The sequence below is a fragment of the Podarcis tiliguerta genome (assembly GCF_965153285.1).
Source record: "Podarcis tiliguerta genome assembly, chromosome: 6".
In the NCBI taxonomy this organism is placed as follows: Eukaryota; Metazoa; Chordata; class Lepidosauria; order Squamata; family Lacertidae; genus Podarcis; species Podarcis tiliguerta.
In genome coordinates this window covers 54178962-54199732 of record NC_139539.1, presented here as the reverse complement: position 1 = coordinate 54199732, position 20771 = coordinate 54178962, and the positions used below count along the sequence as shown (strand labels likewise).

The following is a 20771-nucleotide window of genomic DNA, read 5'->3' as shown; positions in this document are numbered from 1 at the left end:
TGATACACAGAAGACATTCTCACTCTACTTACCTTTCCTTGCTTTTGCAATAAAGGGGTTATGGGATTTGGAAAGTGAGTGGATTTAATTAGATACAGACTTGAACTGAACAGAGAAAGCAAATTGCTTTTCTCAGGTGCACGGTACCTCTTGTCCAAAGAATGGTTCAGCACTGTAGCAGTGAAATGCTAAAGGCTATAAATATGAAACAAAAAGCTTCATTATTAGGCTTCTGTAAGTGCAAAACAGAATTCAGAGTCGCAGTAGCTTTATAAAACATATTTTCTAAGATAGTTTCTTCCCATTCATTTTAAGTGGTATGTTCTTTGGAAATAATACTTTGTAGAAAATGCTATATCACAAATCCTTTTTAATGGGCTTTTAAAACATTTTATAATCTCAAGCATTCATGCATCTTTATGTATGTGGTAGAATCTAGTTGGTGTCATTCTGCTGACAAAAGGCACGCATCAGTGGAACAGGGAAGAATAGAAAGTTAGGTGCTCGCTTCCCCTCCCAAAGACCACCACTCCATCTGAAATCTGCCTTGGAGGGTCCCCCAACCCCCATAAAATTCCCTTCCTCCCTGTTCTGCTGTCAGATGCCTTCCATCAGTGGTAACAAGTAACAATGGTATGGAACTATCTTTTTTCTGTTCACAAAGCGAGACTTCAGCAACTACTGGAACTTGATTTGTTCAGTAATTCCTGACATAAAAATGCCCTGTGTTTGTGAGCAGTAGACAGTTACTACTTATTTCAAATTTTAATGCACCCTATGTGGTTACACGCTTGAGCCTTTGATTGCAGCTACATATTCCAATGCAGTTATTCATCACCCCACAATTCACTGCTCATGTACAGTCTGCCAGTGAAAAGTAGTTTTGCATACAGAGTATGAGCGGGAGAGGGGAGAATGGCAATCTGGTCTAACAAAACATGTATTTAATGTTTTCAGGTGAGACCCTATCCTAAAAGCTCAAATTGTAATTGCTGGGAAGGTATACTATATACTTCTACACAAAAGTGTACATGCATATTGTAGTATAGCTGTGCTCCTTTCTAATGTATGTGTTTCACTAGATAGCAGTTGTTGGTAAATCATACAGTATGGTTTCACAGGTGTGGATAAACAATTAAATCACTTTCCTATTATGCACTAGAGTTTCCAGTAATATATCTTTTCAAGCCCAGATTTTAAACTTGGAAAATGTAATCATATCCAAGCACTATTGGGGAAAGAAAATCAATGGAATTTAAGCATGGAGTGAGCTGAAATGGATTTGTCAATTACTGTCATACCTCATGTTACGGTCGCTTCAGGTTACGTGTTTTTGGGTTGCGGACTGTGGGAAACCCGGAAGTACTGGAACGGGTTACTTCCGGGTTTCGCCGCATGGGCAGAAGCCCCAAATCATGCCTGCGCAGACGCGGCGCTTCAGGGTGTGAATGCTGCAGGTTGCGGATGTGCCTCCGTCACGGATTACGTCGGCAACCTGAAGTTCCACTGTACATAGGTGACATGCTCTCTGCAATGCACTGCAAAATCAAATTGCAATTATTAGAGGATGTCTAAGCCATTTACATATTTGAAACACCAATTAAATTAAGTGAGTATTTTGGTCTATATAGAAAAAGTGCTAAGCATGTCGTTTCTGTCCTGTGTACCTGTAAGATCCCAATAATCTCACAAACATAACATCTGCATTGACAAATGCTGATAGATTCTCTAAATAAAGAAAATAAGAGACCTTTTGCCAGATGATACGACATGCAACTTACAATAAAACTATCTTTCTTGCAGCCCATTGCAAATATATACATATTCTTATGTATGAATTGATGCTATTTTCCTGAATGTTATAAGTAAAAAAATTAAACGGCCCTAAAATAGTTCTCAGTCTGCTTTTGAAAATGTATATGACGGCTACCTGTACTTGTTTTTTCAGGGTTTTTTCTGTTATTTTTTTGTCTTCACAGGTGACCCAGCTGGATCCAAATAAATCATTACTGGAATTAAAATTGTACCCTCAAGAAACACTTTTCCTAGAGGCAAAAGAATAGATCGAGCCAGATTGGAGGACTAAGCAATCCTTTGATAATGAACGAGGCACGGTGAACGCTTTATCCAAATCACCGTGTACTGTCATTTAACTCAAAAATCAATGTCACAACTCTGCCTCTTTCAAGAAGCCGGAAAGGAAGAATAAACATAGCTCCTTAAAAGTTTTCCATACATGAGTATATGTTTCCAACCTCATTTAAATGAGCAGAAAAGAAATATTCTGCAGTAAACACTGAACACTATGACTCTGTTGCTCACTTACCATCTGGCTTTTGTTATAATTAATGCACTGTTAAAATGTGAGTGATTGTCAAGTAGAATTTTTACTCCTCAATTACCCCCTTTTCACCAAGAATTCTTGGATATTTCTGCCTGTACTTTTGACACTAGAATACTGTATATTTGATATTTCGGTGAACCAGTGCTCTCATATATATGCATTTTCTTCCTGTGTTTGAATTTCTACTTCACCACCTAATTTTTTAAAAAAGGCAGAAAATCAACACATGGGACATTTTCAGCCTTGGAGATTTAACAGTATTATAGTAGTAGAAAGCAGAAACCTTTTTTTGTTTTGTTTTGTTGGTACTTTCTGACTCCTTTCATAAGATGTAAGGTTTTGTTTGGAGAATATAGTTTGACATATATGCAAGATATTTATTTACCTTTTTTCCCTTTCGGATCTCAGTTCCAATTCAGTTTAGGGAGTACTTTCCATTACACTGCAGTGTGCTGAACTGCTGATGATGTGAATATCTAAATAATGTTCAGAAATGGGCCAGTGCTAAATAACTGGCATCTAGCTGATAGTTCAGTAATAAGTTGATATTGACTACCAGCCTCTAAAAGTGTTTCAAATAGCAAACACACATTTTATTTTATTTTTTGCTCATCATTGTGGAAGAAATTACAGGAACCCTTCTCTCTGCCCTTTATTTCCTTTTTGCTTCCTTTCATTCTGGCACTTGTTTGTATTTTTTTTCTGCTGTTTTAAAGCACCTTGTTTATTTCACCAAACAATAAAAATGTAAAATTACAGTGTATTAAGAAATCTTCCTCATTGCATTTTCATTATTGATCCTGAGTAATGTGTACCCAGGGAATTGGTTCTGAAGCCTGAATTATACAAACCAACCCAACTATACCTGCTGCCTAAAATTGTATCAAAATAATTTTATAAGCTTTTTGTTTTTTTAAAAAAGTAACAAAAATCTAGGTGTAGGGTATAGCATTTGAGAGCACCACAGAAACATCAGCTACTAAACAGATCATTGGTTTTTCTGCATATAACTCAAGATTGTATCCAAGTATGAAGATTTAATATGAATCAGAAACAAACGTATAAACATGTCAGTGGTGTTCTGCTTTTCAGAATGTTGGATATATAAAATTAGTGTATGATTATTAGGTGGCTAGTAAAGCTGATATATTATTTTTTACCCAAAATGCAAATGTAAAATGTGGATGGGGGAGTCTTCTAAAACAATTACATTTGTGAATGCACACAGGACATACAGTGATGTATTCATGTCACACTATTTCATGCCCCCTCCTCAATCTACAGTACATGAAACTCCACATTAGACAATATGGAATGTATTGGAAAGATCCAGCTTGTTACCTTAATTGAAAAGCTATACAAGTTGCAAACAGAAGAAATGTAAAAAACAAATTCCATACATAAGTAGGAAGAATGAAATCTACTCCAAGTTAAAAGCCCCATGCAGTTTAATTAGAGACAGTTAAGGTCATGCTTAACCCTTCCAATGAAATGAATGGAACTGTGGTCTACCACTTGTTTTTGCATCAAAATTCTCTCTGAAGCAAGTGGATTCTGAATTGTGCCCTTAATTAGCATTCATCTGCAAATGTTCATTTAGATTGTTGTCAACCATACTTCTAATGAGTGGGCTTGCTGAAATACTGATATGCATTAGCATGGTTTTCACATCACATTAATGGTTTAATGTGAACATGCCGCATGCTAGTGCATGGTGCTCAAATGTTCTTGCTCTGTTCCTCCCCTGCTCCTGCTGCTGTCATGCCACTATGAAACAAGCCAGAGTTTGACTAGCTGTGACATCCAAACCTAGGTTCACAGTTTGTTTCTCTCTAAATTCTGGCTTGTTTTCCTGCAGTGTAGCAGAAGCAGAGGAGAATTTTCCAGTGCTATGCACCAGCACACTGCATGTTCATTTTTATGAATGGTTTAATATGATGTGGAATACAGATCATTGTATAGAATATTTTTAAAATTACCTTTATCTTATATAATAAGTTTCATTTGTGAGATCATTGTGCTGTTTTTATCTTCTTCATCTTTATTTCTTATATTTTGGCTACACATTTCCCTATTAATTTATTAAATGTAGTTTAATCTTCCTGTGACGCATTTTATACCATGCTTCCATTTTACCCATCTGAACATCAACATTTGTTTACTTATTTCTTTTCATCTCGCATGATCTCATAATCAAGTCGCAAATGCACCCAAATGATTGACAGGAATAGCAGTTCGAGGTTTTAAAGGTAGTTTCGTATACTCTTCCACAACTTGATCTGAATTTGTGGATATGTTTATGCTGTGTGGTTGGTTGGTTAGTGAATGTATACATCCAGCATGAAATTGGCTGTAGGCTTCTGTTGTGCCAATTCGGTTGCAATTTTCTCCATGTAAAATTAATTCCACCTGCTGTTCACTTTTGAGACTATGAGGCATTGTCTTGGAGGACTGCAAGAATGCATATCTTCCTATTGAAATAAAATATTGCTAATGATTGGTTTATTCCTAACATTTGGATTTTTAGGAACACAAACTTCTGTAATCAAAAGCCTTCACAAATATGGGCCCACAATGCTGCTTGTTGTTCATGTAGCAATAGTATTTAATGACAATTTTATATGTGCCCATTTTTTCTCTGTTTCAAAGCCACCGTATTAGTCACATTTTCTTTGCTGATATCAATTCACCAGCCCTTTATATTCAATATGCAAGCTGTTATCCCCACCCAACTGTTACATTGTTACGGTGGATCATATCTTTGATTCCACTTTTACATTGTCAGGTCCCTCATATTAATGGATTATCATTAATGTCTTGAATGCATTAGTATTAAATCTTAAGGCATTATTGTTGTCAATTAATGGAAACTTGTAACAAAGTGTTCCTTTTTGTGTCTATTATCCCACTCGGTATGATGGGGAAAGCGGGAGGCTCCCTGGCAGCAGTAAGTGCTGCCTCCGATGTACCTCCTCATTTTTACATGGCTGTTTAAACTGATATTAGAGGTTATGCAAAACCCAAATGTCTCCTCTGTATTCTCTTCACCTACACTCTTTACATTTAACGGGGGTGAGTTTTTATGGAACCGCCTTAAAAAAAAAAAGATGTAGCAGAACAGGACGACAGCTTTCATAAATTGTACTTTTTCGGTGACATTAGAAACATTAAATAAATTTGCAGTTACACTGAAGTTTCTACTAAAATCTAGTTTACCTTTGTCTTGGAAGAGTCCATGGTTGTTCTTTCATTCCTCTCCATAACTAAGAGAAATAATGTCTTTTTTCAAAGATCAAACACTAAGTAGTCCAGGGATGAACAGCGTAGCCTTCCTTGTGTTTGATGGGGCTTTTGAAGGCACAACGAGGATATAAGTATAATATAGTGTATTCCCATATACTTCGGGTTTGTTTATAATTTTTATCAAGGCAACAGTTTGGCATGTTAGATCTGGGCTGCAGTCCAGCTCTACTTGCACATCACTAGTTCTGCACAACTACTTCTTTTAATTTCTAATAAAATTATGTATCATACCTTTCGAAATGTGTTTTTACTCAAAACAGTTTACAAGCAAGTATTGTGATAAGAGCACCATTTCAGTGTGCTGGACACAGACAGGAACATGCCTCCATATTTACATACAAAGACTCAACTAGTCAGTTCAGTGTGATATTTGCTTACATCAACCTCCCCCTTAAAAGAATACGGCCCAAATACAAGTAAACAGTTCTGCAAGTTGAATGAGTTTTAGCTGTGTAGTGGAACTTCCTTGTACCCCTTAAATCTTTTCCATCCCTTAAATCTGTTTCCCCAATCCTCCAGAGCAGATTTACAGTATGTGCAAAGAGAAAAGAGGGCGGGAAGTTCCACTGTGCAGCTAAAACACTGGTTAGTGGAACTGCTTAGTTGGCTACTCCCCATCTCCCAATACATTTTTAAAGGGCACAGCACTGAAAAGAAAAACACTGGTGACTCTGGGCCCCAACAAAGCTTTTGAGGGCAATTAAGACACTGGCTGCTACCATGGGTGTAGCCAGGATTTTCGTTAGGGGTGTAGGCTTTTGTTGGAGGGCAGAACCTCAGATTTGTATTTTACTGATTTAGAGGGGCAGCAGCCCCCCCTTGGCTACACCCATGGCTGTTACTGCTGATTCACCTAGTGCAGTGATGACCAAACTTGGCCCTCCAGCTGTTTTGGTACTACAATTCCCATCATCCCTACCCACTGGTCCTGTTAGTTAGGGATGATGGGAGTTGTAGTCCCAAAACAGCTGGAGGGCCAAGTTTGGCCATCACTGGTCTAGTGCTTCTGTTCTCATTGCCAGCCTGCTCACAGCCATCCATTCCCAGTGCTGCTTCTCAACAACATCCATCCTGCCCCCCAGTAGGTTGTGGGGAACATCAGGGTACTGCAGGGAGGAAAATCCAGGGGGAAGCATGCCCTGGCGCCCCTCAAATATTTGGCAGGCTCTGATTTTTTGCAGTGCAGATGTGTATCCAGATGTAAATGTGTATCTACCTTTGCATGAGCCGAAACCTGCTTTCTTGCACACATCCCTTGCTTCAAGAAACTGATGTTCTTGGGGCTAGCTTGTTGCAGTCTTCTGCAATATTCCTACATGTACTTAAGTAGCAATAAATATGTAATGGCAACTGGTCAGTCCAACTCATCAGTAGAGGGATGTGCTTCTGAACTTATTCTGGAATTCTGCATATCACAAGCCTGCCACCTATTCCAACATACACATCATCAATTCTCCTACTGCATTTTCTGGTGTTTTGCAAATAAGCAACGTTTTAACTGAGCTTCAAGGTGCACTCAGAAAGTGGAGTGTGCATCCACTCAGAATTGTTGCTATCTTGGTATGGGCCATTTCATACTATACAAAGTCCTGCATTAAGTTCAGCTCCATGGAGGGGAAAGTGCATATTTTAATAAGAGGGTGTCTTTAAAAAAAAGAAAAAGCTATGCTTTTATTATTTTATCTGCTACATTATATTCCACCTTTCTTCCCTCGTGTTCCTCAAGGTGGCACAAATGGGTTTCCCAGAGGAAATATTCCATCAAGCCACTTGATAGAAGTGAACCTGCTCACCTTCCCTTTGTGCCCTAAGCCACTTTACACAAAGTTTGTGCACAAGAGGTTGGGAAAATGTTTTTCCAACACTTCACAGAAAGTTGCAAATATGTTGCAGCTCTAAGAAAATACCTCTATGTGTTTGTATAGTTCCACTTGCTCAGAGGAGACTGGCGGTTTGTTGTACGTTGGCTGCACTTGTATAACTTTGTGTCAAAGGCAAAAGATTATTGAACTGAGAAAAAGGAAGCCGAACTCTTGACTGGCTGCATTAAGAAAATTCCATAGGCAAGTTATTTCTCTTAAAAGGAGGCAATGGCTGATTGGGGCAAATGAGACAAATGAAAGCTGCCTCTGAGAGGCAAATGAAAGCTTTCCAACATGTATGTATTTATTTCAGTTATTAATTGCTTTTCAGGGTCAAGCTATCACAAAGTGAGAGAGACGAGAATTTTTTTTTAAAAAACTAGAATATCAAACAAAATAGGAAGTTTTGATTGGAGGCAACAAATTGATTCATGAAAGAAACTGTTAAAGCACCTAAACAAGAGGTAACCAACACAGTGCCCTCCAGATGCTGTGGACTGCAGCTTGCATTATCCCTGACCACTGGCCATGCTGGCTATGGCTGATGAGAGTTGCAGTCCTTAACAGCGACACCAAATAGGCTACTTCTGACCTAAACTCTTTTAAAGAAAGGCAATAGTAAAAAGATAAGATTTAAAGGCTTTATTGAATACCAAAACTCAGTGGGCCAAGTAAATGTTAACTGGAAGAGAGTTCCATAAAGTGGAGCCACCACTGAGAAAGCCCTGTCTTGTGTGCTCATCGCCCATGCTGATTTCACAATAGGCACACATGGCAAGACCTCTAATGCAGATCTTAGATTACAGGCAGGGTGTGATGGATGTAGGCTCTCCTTAGGTAACCAGGTGGCAAACTGCTTTAAGTCTCTAACTGCCAGGAAATTAAGGATGAAAATAGATCAAATCTAAAACCTATCAGCATTGTTTGGGGGCCTTTGTCTTTTAATGAGGGCTTTATAGTCCATGTTCACCCTGAATGTCAATGACATACACCCAACTTGCAGGAACATTAAGATTTATTTAAGTAATTTCAGGGGGTTTTCATGGAAAGAGCCTGTTGCTTTCAATCTTGCTCGGTTTCATGATGTTACTTTTGTTTATCCATTCGGTGTGGATGTTGCAATTTATATTTGTATCTAAACCAATAGGTTTGGGGCTTACTGTATTTGCTGTGCTTTTTTAAGGGGTTGGGCTGAATAGAAATTAAGGTGGTATGTCATATGGGTCCCATTTGAATGCTATTAATAATCTTCTAAAGTGCAGAACTTACTTGTATTTCCTCTAGATGCTCAATGTAACCCCAAAAGTCACTTCTCTCTTTGACAGAAGCCAGACACATTTTGGAACCCCAAAAGTCCATTGGTGAAGAGGCCTGTCCAAACTGCAAGTCATTTATTTCTGTTGGCTAATAATACCAAGTGCTCATCTGAAGTCTAAACAGCAATGTTCCATTTTAACTGTAGTGGACCTAATCTCAAAAGGTTTCCTCAGTCTATCAGAAAGGCCAGATGGCTATCTGACCCACACAAGACACTCTTCTCCTTTGGATGAAGTCTGATCAGTCTGCAGGCAAAGGCAACCCCACTGATCTGTCTATGCTTGAACTACCAACACCCGTAGAATTTTCACCTCAGTCTGAAGTAGACTCACTCAGGGTGACTCACCTACAGTTCAAACACCCCCATCCGACTACAGCAAACCTACATAGTTTGCTACCAGCCACACAATCCTGATATTACACTTGGGAAGCAGGAAGAAAGGGAAAGGATCTAATCTGAACTCTACAAACCTGGATAAATATTGTATATGGTAAACAACTAGGGTTGGCCCAAAAGATTTTGCTGCCAGAGATGGAATGGCAAATGTAACAGCTACTTCCATTACTAGCAAACATTTCTCTGAGTTCTTTATCACATAGTAAAAATCAGAGATATCGGTAAGCTCTTCCTGGCCCAATTTATGTGCCCTTTGAGACATTTGAATAAATTATAAGTTGACAGTTAATGGTTGATGTGAGGGTCACTAAATAAAATACATTGGTACCTTGGGATGCAAACGGGATCCGTTCCAGAGCCCCATTCACATTCCGAATGGAACGCAAGACGCAACGGCGCGTGTTGCTGCTTCCGCGCATGACGTCATTTTGAGTGTCTGCGCATGTGCAGGCGGCGAAACACAGAAGTAACATGCTCCGTTACTTCCGGGTTGCCGCGGAGCGCAACTCGAACGCGCTCAATCCAAAGCACATTCAACTCGAGATATGACTGTATTTGTTTCCCTACACTTGCTTAAACAGGTAGAGGGGCTTGTGCCAATTTTAAAGATGACACAAATGCATTGTGTGAAACATGCTCTACAAGGGGCTGCCCTTGAAGGCTACTGAGAAATTGCAGCTAGTCCAAAATGGAGCAGCCAGATTAATATCTTACATTAGCTGCAAGGGGCATGTACTACTTACTTACTTACTTACTTACTTACTTATTATTGCTTCCAAGATAAACTCAAGGTGCTAGTGCACACTTTCAAAGTCTAGGCTCAGGATAGTTCCTTAAGTTTGTGCCCATCCTTTAAGATCTGGGAATGTTAACTAGGGTTCCACAAGGACCACTGTGTTTACCCCCAAATGGGCTTGAGCCCTTTTGCATATACTCCTAGCAAGGGTACATGAACATGAATGGGTGCCTGAGCACCTTTCCTTGCCCCTCCCCAGTACCCTCTCAAATTTCCTAGGTCAGAAGAAGGGGAAACTGAAAGCAGCAGAGCTTCCTTTCCTGCCAAGAAGTGCACTGAGACTACCAACTACCATGGAACAGGAAGTTTGATGAGATGATTTTCAAGGTCCCTTCCAATTATACAATTGGAATTCTAGTAATTATAGCCACCTCTGGCCTCCCAGAGTAGAGGCAGCATGCTTATGAACACCAGCTGCCAGGGAGCAATGGTGGGAGAGGGTTATTGCTCTCTTGTCCTGCTTGTCTTGCCATTGTGGAAAAGAGGATGCTGCACTAGACAGACTTTTGGTCTGATCCAGCAGCACTCATGTTTTTAACACTTTCCTATAGGAATGATGTGATGTGCGGTCCCAACATCTTCCTTAGCAGAAAAGGCCATTCCACTAAGTTGCTAAAGCTGCTTCAACTACCAAGTCTCTTTCTCCTGCCTCGGGTAAATTGAGACAGCTAAAATGGGAAGACAATGGGCCCCTGCTTTTAGCTCGATATGAACAAGTCCCTGCTTGACTCATGCTTCCTCTCAAGTAATTGAACAGGCAAAGTTGCCTTTGTGATCTTTTCTTTTCAGTTACTTGCCACATCTCGAATGGGCAGACCCAGCATCTGTTAGGTTAGAGGCCACTGCCAAACAAGCATTTGGGATAGAAGTTCCTAAGCTTTCGAATCAGCTTCTTATCACAGTGTGACAGATCTGGGAACTTAACCCTTTTCAACAAGTGGTTAAATCTTATTAAATGATATGAATCTTACTGTGCCCTGCTATGGGAAATGATATGAATGAAAAATGGGTTCAAAATAAATAAATAAAAGTGGTGTCACTGCAACAAGGAGGAGGAGGAGGAGGAGGAAGCAAAACAATAAAAGCAGGAGAGGGAAATGATGTTTATGACAAGTGACAGGTAAATCTGCAAATGATTGCCTGAACATCCCCCGCTCCAGATAATGCAAAACTAACAACTGCTCTGGTTATGTCCTTATTTGAATGCACCATTAAAAATAATTATTATTTGAAAGTCTGACCAATGAGAAAGTCCCTGCAGAACCTGAGGATGAAACTAGCAGCCAGTTTCCTAAGAAATACAGGATTTCAATATGTCATGGGGCATATCTTCTACCAACGAAAGGAGAGAAATATACTAGACATTATTCAGGCTCATGCTTATATTTAAAGTTAGCACAACATGAGGGGATTTTTAAATTGGAAACTCAGCATAGGTCACTCTAAAAAAGGAGGTAATGGACTCTTATTAAAGACTCACTTTGCAACTCTTGGATTTGTGCTAGAAAAAAATGTACGTAATTTCAGATCATAACACAACTGGAACCTACAAAAAACATTGCAGTGTGTAGTTCTCCTTCTCACTATTCCAGTCAGGTGATGCAGCCATGCCCCTCTCCATAATACTCCATTTGATTCCCCTTCTTATCTGGTTCTTCCACACGAAACAAATAGTCTGCATTCCATGGCCACCTCACAGCCCTTTCCAACAGTTTTGTTGTACTTTGGTGAACCCAAGGTCTCAGCTGAGCCTGCTAATACCTCCCTTTTGTGGGGCTGTGGGTAAAAGCCTCAGCGCCTACCAGCGCCTGCCAACCTAGCAGTTCGAAAGCACTCCCGGGTACAAGTAGATAAATAGGGACCGCTTACTAGCGGGAAGGTAAACAGCGTTTCCGTGTGCAGCTCTGGCTTGCCAGAGCAGCGATGTCACGCTGGCCACGTGACCCGGAAGTGTCTCCGGACAGCGCTGGCCCCTGGCCTCTTTGAGTGAGATGGGCGCACAACCCTAGAGTCTGTCAAGACTGGCCCGTACGGGCAGGGGTACCTTTACCTTAATAGGGCTGTTTTGGCTATGTAAGCATCTGCACTCACACTTGGATGTCAGAAATAGATGTAATGATAAATCTGTCCCTAAACTGTTCAGCAAGAGAGATTTATTTTTCTTTTGTTTTTATAGCCTTTGCTTTATAGCCATGTAATTGTGGGAGCTTGACAATGGACTCTCCCTGGACCAACCTGGACCCTGCATTTATCATTTGAGGTCTTCCTCTATGTGCCCTCTCTTGAGGGAGGTGTAGACTGACAACACGAGAATAGGCCTTTTTAGTGGTGGTTCCCTACTTACAAAATGCTCTCCCCAGGGAAGTATGCCCGGCACCATCAATGGCTGCTTTTAGGCACCAGGAAAAAACATTGCTTTTCAGCCATGCTTTTGGCCTATAACTTGTAAAGTTTTAGATATTGTGGCCTCCTTTAGTTGGTGGGATATGTTGGACTGCCTTTTATGTATATGAATATGTTTTGCTTTTCTGTTGTTTTAATTTTAAATTGGATTTTTAAAATTTATTTTATTTTATTGTAAGTCACTTAAGCTTACTTTTGGAATAAAGAAGGTGACCAGTAAGTGCAACAAACAAACAAACAAACAAACAAACTTTATTGTTGGAGTATGGCGACTCCATACTTCAGAGCCAGGCTCCAGTATGAAGCTGCCATTTTGGAACTGATTAACAACTTTTACACTGTGGAATTTAGTCTCAAGAGATCCTGAAAATTACTCACTACAGGAAGTCATTATCCTTCGTTTGGTACTTGTTTATACTGTTGATCTTGCTATTCCTCTGAAGATGAATCACTACTGGCTGCTAGTTTCGAGTGAGGCCCACCCATGCTGATGGGTTCCTGTTCTTTTGCTTGGATTCTGTATTCTTTCTCATGCACTGTATAACTGCTGTTTAAAAGAGGGCTACTTGTTTTATTACTATTTCTCCCATGACAGCCTCAAACTGCAGGCAGTGTGGATATGGCCTGGGTGCTGAGTGGCAGGGGGAAGTGGGACCTTATCAAAGAGACAAAGTTATGCAGGTTATCTTTCAAAAATCAGTCCAGTGTAGGGTATCATTCAGGTCATTGTTCTAGATTAACTGCGGCTTCAGGTGGCATGCATTTGTTTAAAACCATTTTTAAAGCTGTACTTCTATATTGCTGTAACCCACCCTTGGACTCTTCAGTGAAGGGCAGGTAAAAGATCTAGTAAGAATAATTGCTACCAACTAGGTCCCTGTGGCTGCTGGGATGAGGGTGGGGAGGCAGAACGCTGAGCTCTGGAGAAAGGAATGCTGACCCAGTTGCTCAAGAGCATAACAAACCAAAAGGTGAACGTTTGCCCTCAAATTTTAATATAACATGTAGGAAAGCATGCTGTCTGGCAGCGCCTTGTGTTTATATTTTAGCATGGACTTCTGGTCATGAAATGACACCCTCAGCCTACATGTGCACACATTTTTGATGGGTGGATAAGGAGAGATCAGAAAACACCCTGCTTCGTTTTATACTCTGCTGTGCTAGGAGAGAGCAGGCCTCTCTCTGTGCATTGCACAACTATACAACAAGATGTGCCTTGTTCCTCGCTCCTGGGCAGCCTTCCCTGCTGGAAGAAAAGACTTCTGTCAATTTCTGCCTGGGGGGGGGGCTGCCCAGCCCTAAAGATAACACACATTTCCAGGGGAAGTGATACGACACCCACCCCCACCCCACCCCCACTTTGTTGGCGGGAAAACCCATAGTCTGGTTCTACCACCCTTCAGCTCTCAGATCCCAGACTAAACTAACCTGGAGGGTCATTCAAAGTTTACTTTCTCAGAGCTATAAGCAGGAGCTCCCAAATGCTTAAAGGGTCTTTACATCTTAAACAGCTGTGCCCCAAATAAGGGTGTCTCATCTTCTCAACTTCTGTTTGTGTTGGGGGGTGAAGGGTGGGAGGGGGGCGGAGAATGCCTCCAGCTCACCCTCTATGCCTCAGGAATGCACAGGACAGCAATCCTCTTAGAAGAGCTGATCTAGAGAGCCACACACCCAATGTGATGATGCTGAGAAACCAAGCTTTCAATCCCCCCCCCCTTTCCTAGAGTATAGGATTACAAATATCCATTTGCTTCAAGGGAGGTCTCATTTAAGAACCTCACCGTTCCACTAAATATAATGGTGCTCCTTAGTTCAGAATGAAATTGCATTACACAGGGAACACTGTTCGGTAGTGTCTGCTATTGTTGCAATGTTGATCTAGCAACTGCTGTCAAAAATTAGGCAAAAACACTGAATTAAGTTACTGAACAATTCATTAGCTTACTGAACAATTAATTAGCTTATCTTTACTTGTATTTTCTTTAAGGTTACTGGCATTTACGAGGAACTCTGCACCCAAATTATTATAGTGCTTGCATAACACTTCTTGTAAGCTGCAGCCTCTCTTGTTTAAGGCACCAGGAGTTAACTGGATATTTCAAATGCCTTCACTTCCTACCTGGTCAAGTCTTCAACATAAGCCTGAAATTTTCCCTGGGACTCACATCTGAGGGAACCAAGAAATTCGTATTCACAAAGAGCTAAACTTTCTCAGAAACCAGTGAGTGTGTGTCTGAGAGAGCAAGGAACCCCCAATCAATACTGATGCTAAGCAATCCTTGGATTAGGTAGTGGATTGCCTCGCTCTTTCAGACAATTACCTGTGGCTCCCAGTTTCATTCATTCATATCATGTTTATTCTGCCCATCTATCGAAATTTGCCAAGTTTACATAGAAAATAAGATACAATGCACAATTGTTAAACCCCTTAAACATAAACAACAAAACAAGAGGCAAAGCAGAAAGTCCAACAAACAAACAACTAAAACCAGCATTAAACATAGCAATGGAGAGCATGGTGCAAAAAGTGAAGTACCTAATGGGTTCTAATTAAATAAATAATTCTCCCCCTGCCCCCCCCCCCAATATGCACATGTACAGGGCTACAATCTACCTTCTGTAAAGTGGAACCAGATATCTGTGCAGTGGTTTCCTCAAACCCCCCCCCACCTGGCATATGTGGATGTTAAAGAGAAGGAGCTATTAATTCTCAGGTGCCCCGAATCCAAAAGGATTTAGTATAATTGAAAATATAATGATCAGGGCTGTGGTGTTCTGTATGTTTCTGTGTGCTCCCCTGTTGCACAGAATCTAGACCACAGCACAGAACCTGGCACTTTGCATGAGCCACTGCCCACAAGCAAAGATAGGTGTTGTTGTTGTTGCATCAGCACCACTTGCAAGGCAAATGAAGCAAGCCCCGCCTAGCATCCACCCCAACAGCAGACACACACACACACACACACACACTCCATTGTGCCCCCATCAGATCAAATTTCCTTTTCATCATTGCCTTCAACTTCCCCATCTTTCTGAAAACATTCTCGCTTCTGCCTCCACCCTTGCAAGAAAATATACAATCTCCTCTCTTAAAGGACCATCAGATGAGAGTCAGCTATACATGCCATGAACTGGAATGATTTATCTAACTCAGAAAGAACGGGCTTTTCTTAGGGTTTGAGAAAGTATATGCTCAAAAATGATGTTTTACATCTGCATCTTCTAGCAAGAAATTATTATTTAAGTGCACATGGTGGTGATGTTTATCCATCACATTCCTGGAGAACATTTAATGCCCTGAGAGTTACTGGGGCAACAATTACTATGTGAGTAGGTGTGTTATGAAGGGACGTGGGTGGCGCTGTGGTCTAAACCACAGAGCCTAGGGCTTGCCAATCAGAAGGTTGGCGGTTCAAATCCCTGCAACGGGGTGAGCTCCCGTTGCACAGTCCCTGCTCCTGCCAACCTAGCAGTTCGAAAGCACGTCAAGTGCAAGTAGATAAATAGGTACCGCTCCGGCGGGAATGTAAACGGCGCTTCTGTGCGCTGCTCTGGTTCACCAGCAGTGTCTTAGTCATGCTGGCCACATGACCCAGAAGCTGTACGCCAGCTCCCTCGGGCAGTAAAGCGAGATGAGTGCCACAACCCCAGAGTCGTCTGCGACTGGACCTAATGGTCAGGGGTCCCTTTACCTTTAGGTGTGTTATGTAGAATAGGAACAAGAGAGGCTCTCAAAATCCCAGTGGAATTGCCTGGAACAAGTTATTATCTGCCCCCTATTTTAGTGAATAGCTTCATCATCACTCTTAAGCTTTCATTCAGAAGTCCCTGATGTACAGGCACTGATAAACATAGGAGGCTGCTTTATAACATCAAACCATTGGCCCATCTTTCCCCAGTCTTCTGACTAGCAGTAAGTAAACCTTCAGGATCTCAGACATAAGTTGCCTGGGTCCCTTTTAAATGGCGATGCCAAGGATCAAACCTGAGACCTTCAACCCTCAGTGTCCACCAAGTTGTATGTGAAATTCAGGTTCCAATTCTACCATCCCAACTTGTCCTTCTCTACTAAGTTTTTTACTTCATAAGTAAAAAACTGCTTGGTTGTAATAAAACCTCAATGTGGTTTACAAAAAGAGAACAATAAAATTATCCGTAAAATACAGTTTTAAAAAAACTATTTAGAATATTTAAAAACATTATCAACAATAAGCTTAATAAACTGATTAAAACACACATCATCATTCTATATCTCTGGATAGGCTTGCCTAGACAAAAATGTTTTCGACAGACTTCAAAAAGAGCACCTGCCTAATGTCAACAGGCAGGGAGCTCCAAAGTATGTGTGCTGCCACACCAATAGATTTCTTACAACCTTGTTGCCACTGTGACATTAATGACAAACTGCCCATCCTTCCTTTGCTGCAAATTAAGTAACTGTTGGATTCCATAAATTGAGGTGAACTGTAGTGCCTAGATGCCTGTTAGGATACACCTGCTCCTTCATAAACATTTTAGGATGGAGATACAATCTGGCCTTACTCTTTCAACTTCGAATAATAAGCCCAGTTCCACTGCGGGCACCTGAGTAGTGAGAAAGGCTCACCCTGTCTGTATGTGTATGTGTGTGTGTGTGTGTGTGTGTGTGCACGCACACATGCATGCCAAGAGTCAACTGGGGGTGGGGAGTTGCTACTGGCTAGTCATTGCGTTGGGAGATGCATCTTGCACATGCCTAGAGTTGCTCTCTTCCTTTCTTAGTGTTGCATCTCCTTCAGGGCTGGCTCATATAAAGTCCTTTCAATCACATTACCTTGCGAATCGTGTGAAGAATGTCCTCTAAAGGTAGGGTCATTGTCCTTTGGTCAACTTTGACTCAAGCATTGGATCCCATTTCACCCAGTTCCTACCAACAGACCATGGCCTGGCAATGAAGGGGAAACTTGTGTGTGATGATTCTGCCCTTCACTCCCCTCGATTTTGCTGCCTCCACCCAATTTTTTTTAAAGTGAAAGAGACACACTTGGAATTAGAGTGGTTGTGACATTTAGGTGGCAGGCCATTGTGTGAGACCCTGAAAGTTTAAAAAACAAGTGCCATAGAACTCGGAGGGCTTAAAGCAACCCCCTTTGTGGAGCAAAGGACTGAGTTTTGATTCGGGACAATAGTGTTTCTCAAATTTCTTCCAAAAACCTGCACCCCATCTGTGATTTGAATGCAATCGCTTTTCTCTCACCCTGCAATTCATTTGGCAAAGACGAAGCAGATGCAAGAGACGGGGGCTGAATTTTAATGATGGGGTTTTACCTGAAACAAAACAAAACAAGCAAAAACAAAACAAAACAAAAAAAGAACCCAGCGGATCCTTTTAAGAAACAAAACAAAACACATGTTTGAAGTTCGCAAGAAGGGTAGGGATAATATAAAATATCATTTAAAAGGGCTCCGTTCATTAGACTCCAAGAAGAGCTCTGCTAATGAGCCTCTCACAAATGAGGGAAGTGCTGCTTTTCCTCCGTTTTCTGCTTGGCTTGCCACAAAATTGCCTACCTGGGGTGGGGAGGTTGGGTTATTACACAGTATGGACTCACATGATAAGATGGAGGTCAGCCGCATTTGGATTTCCCTGTAATGTCAGCACACTAGTATCACAGGATGTTTCAGATCTCTGTCATTAAATATATATATCTAATATACATATGTATTGAGTTCACTAAGGGTGATCTTCCTGTCCTATGCCTGACCACTGACACTACATTGTATCCCGATTTTGAGATATTTGATCTGGCAACATTGATCCTGTAAAGAGGCATATTGTGGATTTTAGGGTGACTCCTGTTGTCATGAGAGGCAGGCATCCAGTGTCTAAGTGAGTCAGATGATACCAGCTCTCAGTCTAGTATTTTATTTTATGGGCGGAGAGGGCAGGATTCAGACTATGTGAACTAATAATAGAAGTACTTGTGAGTATATACAAAATCCACACGCACACAGTGTAACATGCCTCTACTTAGAATGAAGAAATTCCAGGTGGGTTTCTTACCCTAGCCTCCTCTTCTAAGAACCTCCTTTGTCTAATAGCAGAAACTGACTTATCACTGCAGTGCAAGTTCAGTGAGCAAATGCCTAGGGGTTTTTTAACCAATGAATTCAAAAGTGGACGGCACAATACTGACACCTGAGAGTTATATAAGAGAATGTTGCACTGTCATTTTGCAAATGTGTGGTGCATTGACCCACAGAACAATAGTTTCCTGTTCTAGTCTCCCTCGTCTTAAACAGGATACAGCTGTAAAGGCCCAAAATTAATCAGGAATATGGAACTGCTTCAGTACCAATAGAATTAAAAAAATTAAGAATTCTACTCAGACACTATATACAGAATATGTGTTATCTGGATACGTCGTATAATAGATGCATAAAACCATTAATATGACACTCCTCGTTGTGTGTGTTTGGATTAAAATAAATTCATGTTTTTTTGTTCGCTTTCAGGAAATATGGACTCAAGTGGACTTACTGTCGCAACATGTGAAGAGATGGCAGACAGTGTTTAAGTTGTTCCTTAAACGGCTGAAATAACTGACAAAGTGATATTAGAGAATGTGCATTCAACTGAAAAGTTTCAAACACAGCTTGGTCAATATCCGTTGCTTCCTGCTGGAGACCAGCAAGAAAGATACCCTATTTCCAACTCCCTTTCTTTCACATTTCCTAGGCCAATGCGTGGAATGTGCAAGAATGCCAGTGTTTAGGCACATTTCCCCTCTAGCTGGCATAGACAATGATCCAAAAGGCTGCTTTCCCATACTGAGTAGGATATTAGTCCACCTCACCCTTTAGGATTAGTAACTCTGACAGTGGAGGTGTCCTTCCTTGCCCAGCTACCTGAAACCCTTTAGCCATAGATGCTTGGGAAACCAGGTCCTTCTATTACACAAACAGTAATTTCTCTACTTTCTTCCTCCCTGAATGCCAAACGTTATCTCCTTGCCCAGATGCCTTATTTTTCACACTTCAGTTTACTCTACAGTGTGGGAAGAAGCTCCCTTGCTGCATGTTGCGCCGGCCACTGTTTCAGACCGAAGAGTCGGCATGATGGGCTTGTGGTCTGACCCAGGAAAGTTGCCTTAATGCTGCCTCTTAGGCTGCTTTGGATGCATCTGAGGCCCTTGCGGAGTAAAAAGAAGGAGGGGTGGGGGGTGGGGGAACCAAGGGCACTAAAGCCCACAGCCAATTCCCAGCCTTTGCTGTAATACTTTGTACCCAAACTGTTGCTTCTGTTCCACCTTCAAGCGTGGATAGCTTTGTAGTTCTCCCAAACACACACACTTGATTGTGTTCTCACAGAGCTCTCACTCCCCTCCCCTCCTCCCCACTCCGCCCTATTCACATCACCTCAAAGTGCATTTAAGCATCAATAAGGTGCGAAGGGAAAATTGTCTGTCACTTTAATCCAGGCCCAAGGGGCTGGGAAATAAAAAGGGAGAGAAAGGGAACGGTTCTTTAAGAGCCTAAAAATCCATACAATAGCTGTGGGAATGCTGGTCAGGCCCTTTCCTAGCCCCTGCCTCCCTGGTGATCCCTCAATTAGCACGCAGGGCCTTATTCTATAGGAGCACTTGTCTTTAAAGGTGAGCCTGTTTGTTTAAAGGGGCTCTTTTAATATTTACCAAGTTGGCCTCCAGGGAAAGCCAATGGAGCCTGGAGACTGCAATGCCTGGAGAGGAATTTGGGGGAGCTCTGTGCAAAGGGCCCTGCAAACTCCACTGTGGCAGGTGGGACTTTTGTCATGGTGGCAAGTCAGAGGAAGAGAAAAGCCTGGAGCTTTCTGAGTCTAAGAAAAAAATGGCTGGTTTTAAAAGACACCAGATAAAACTATGCCTGCGTGCAATCCAACCCAATGCAAATCAATGGGTATTTCATCACAAACTTCCCAAGATGGTATCTTACACACCTATTGTATTTTAGTCTGGTTTTGCACTGTTGGTGATGAACTTGTGTTCTGGTGCAGCAGAGAGGGGAGGCAAGCCGATTAATTGCTGTAGCTAATCCATTAATTTGTTCACTGTGTATTAATCAGATTTTAACCAGCGGTCCTCTGTGAATGGCTGTGTTAAGCACTGATAGTACTGTCGGATGCAATCTGTGTGCATCTCTTAATGATTTTCTATGTGATAAATGGGTTGCTATTTAATACTACCACCCTCACTACTCCTAATAAAGTTGGCATGATTCTAAAGACATAATACCATTTTGTTGGTATTAAAACAGCAATTATCCAAAGAGGTACAGTAACTAAAACTCAATCACTTGACAAACTTTTTTTAAAAAGCAAGAAAAACTAAA

General features: G+C 41.2%; 1 protein-coding gene and 1 long non-coding RNA gene across 9 annotated transcripts in view; one reads left to right on the top strand and one right to left on the bottom strand.

Annotated features, from left to right (window-relative positions):
- The window catches only part of FAF1 (Fas associated factor 1), a 170040-nt gene extending 166925 nt beyond the window's left edge, over positions 1-3115 (top strand). Inside the window, exon 19 of the mRNA XM_083447860.1 lies at positions 1980-3115. Within this exon, the coding sequence (XP_083303986.1) occupies positions 1980-2063 (84 nt within the window). The 3' untranslated portion in view covers positions 2064-3115. The remainder of the gene's footprint in view (positions 1-1979) is intronic.
- The window catches only part of LOC310680852, a 68238-nt gene that overhangs the window by 30988 nt on the left and 16479 nt on the right, over positions 1-20771 (bottom strand). The window contains exon 2 of one of the 8 annotated variants that reach the window (XR_014512982.1): positions 1302-1538. The exons of the other annotated variants lie outside the window; for them this stretch is intronic. This is a non-coding gene — a long non-coding RNA (uncharacterized lncRNA). The remainder of the gene's footprint in view (positions 1-1301; positions 1539-20771) is intronic. 8 annotated transcript variants of the gene reach the window in all.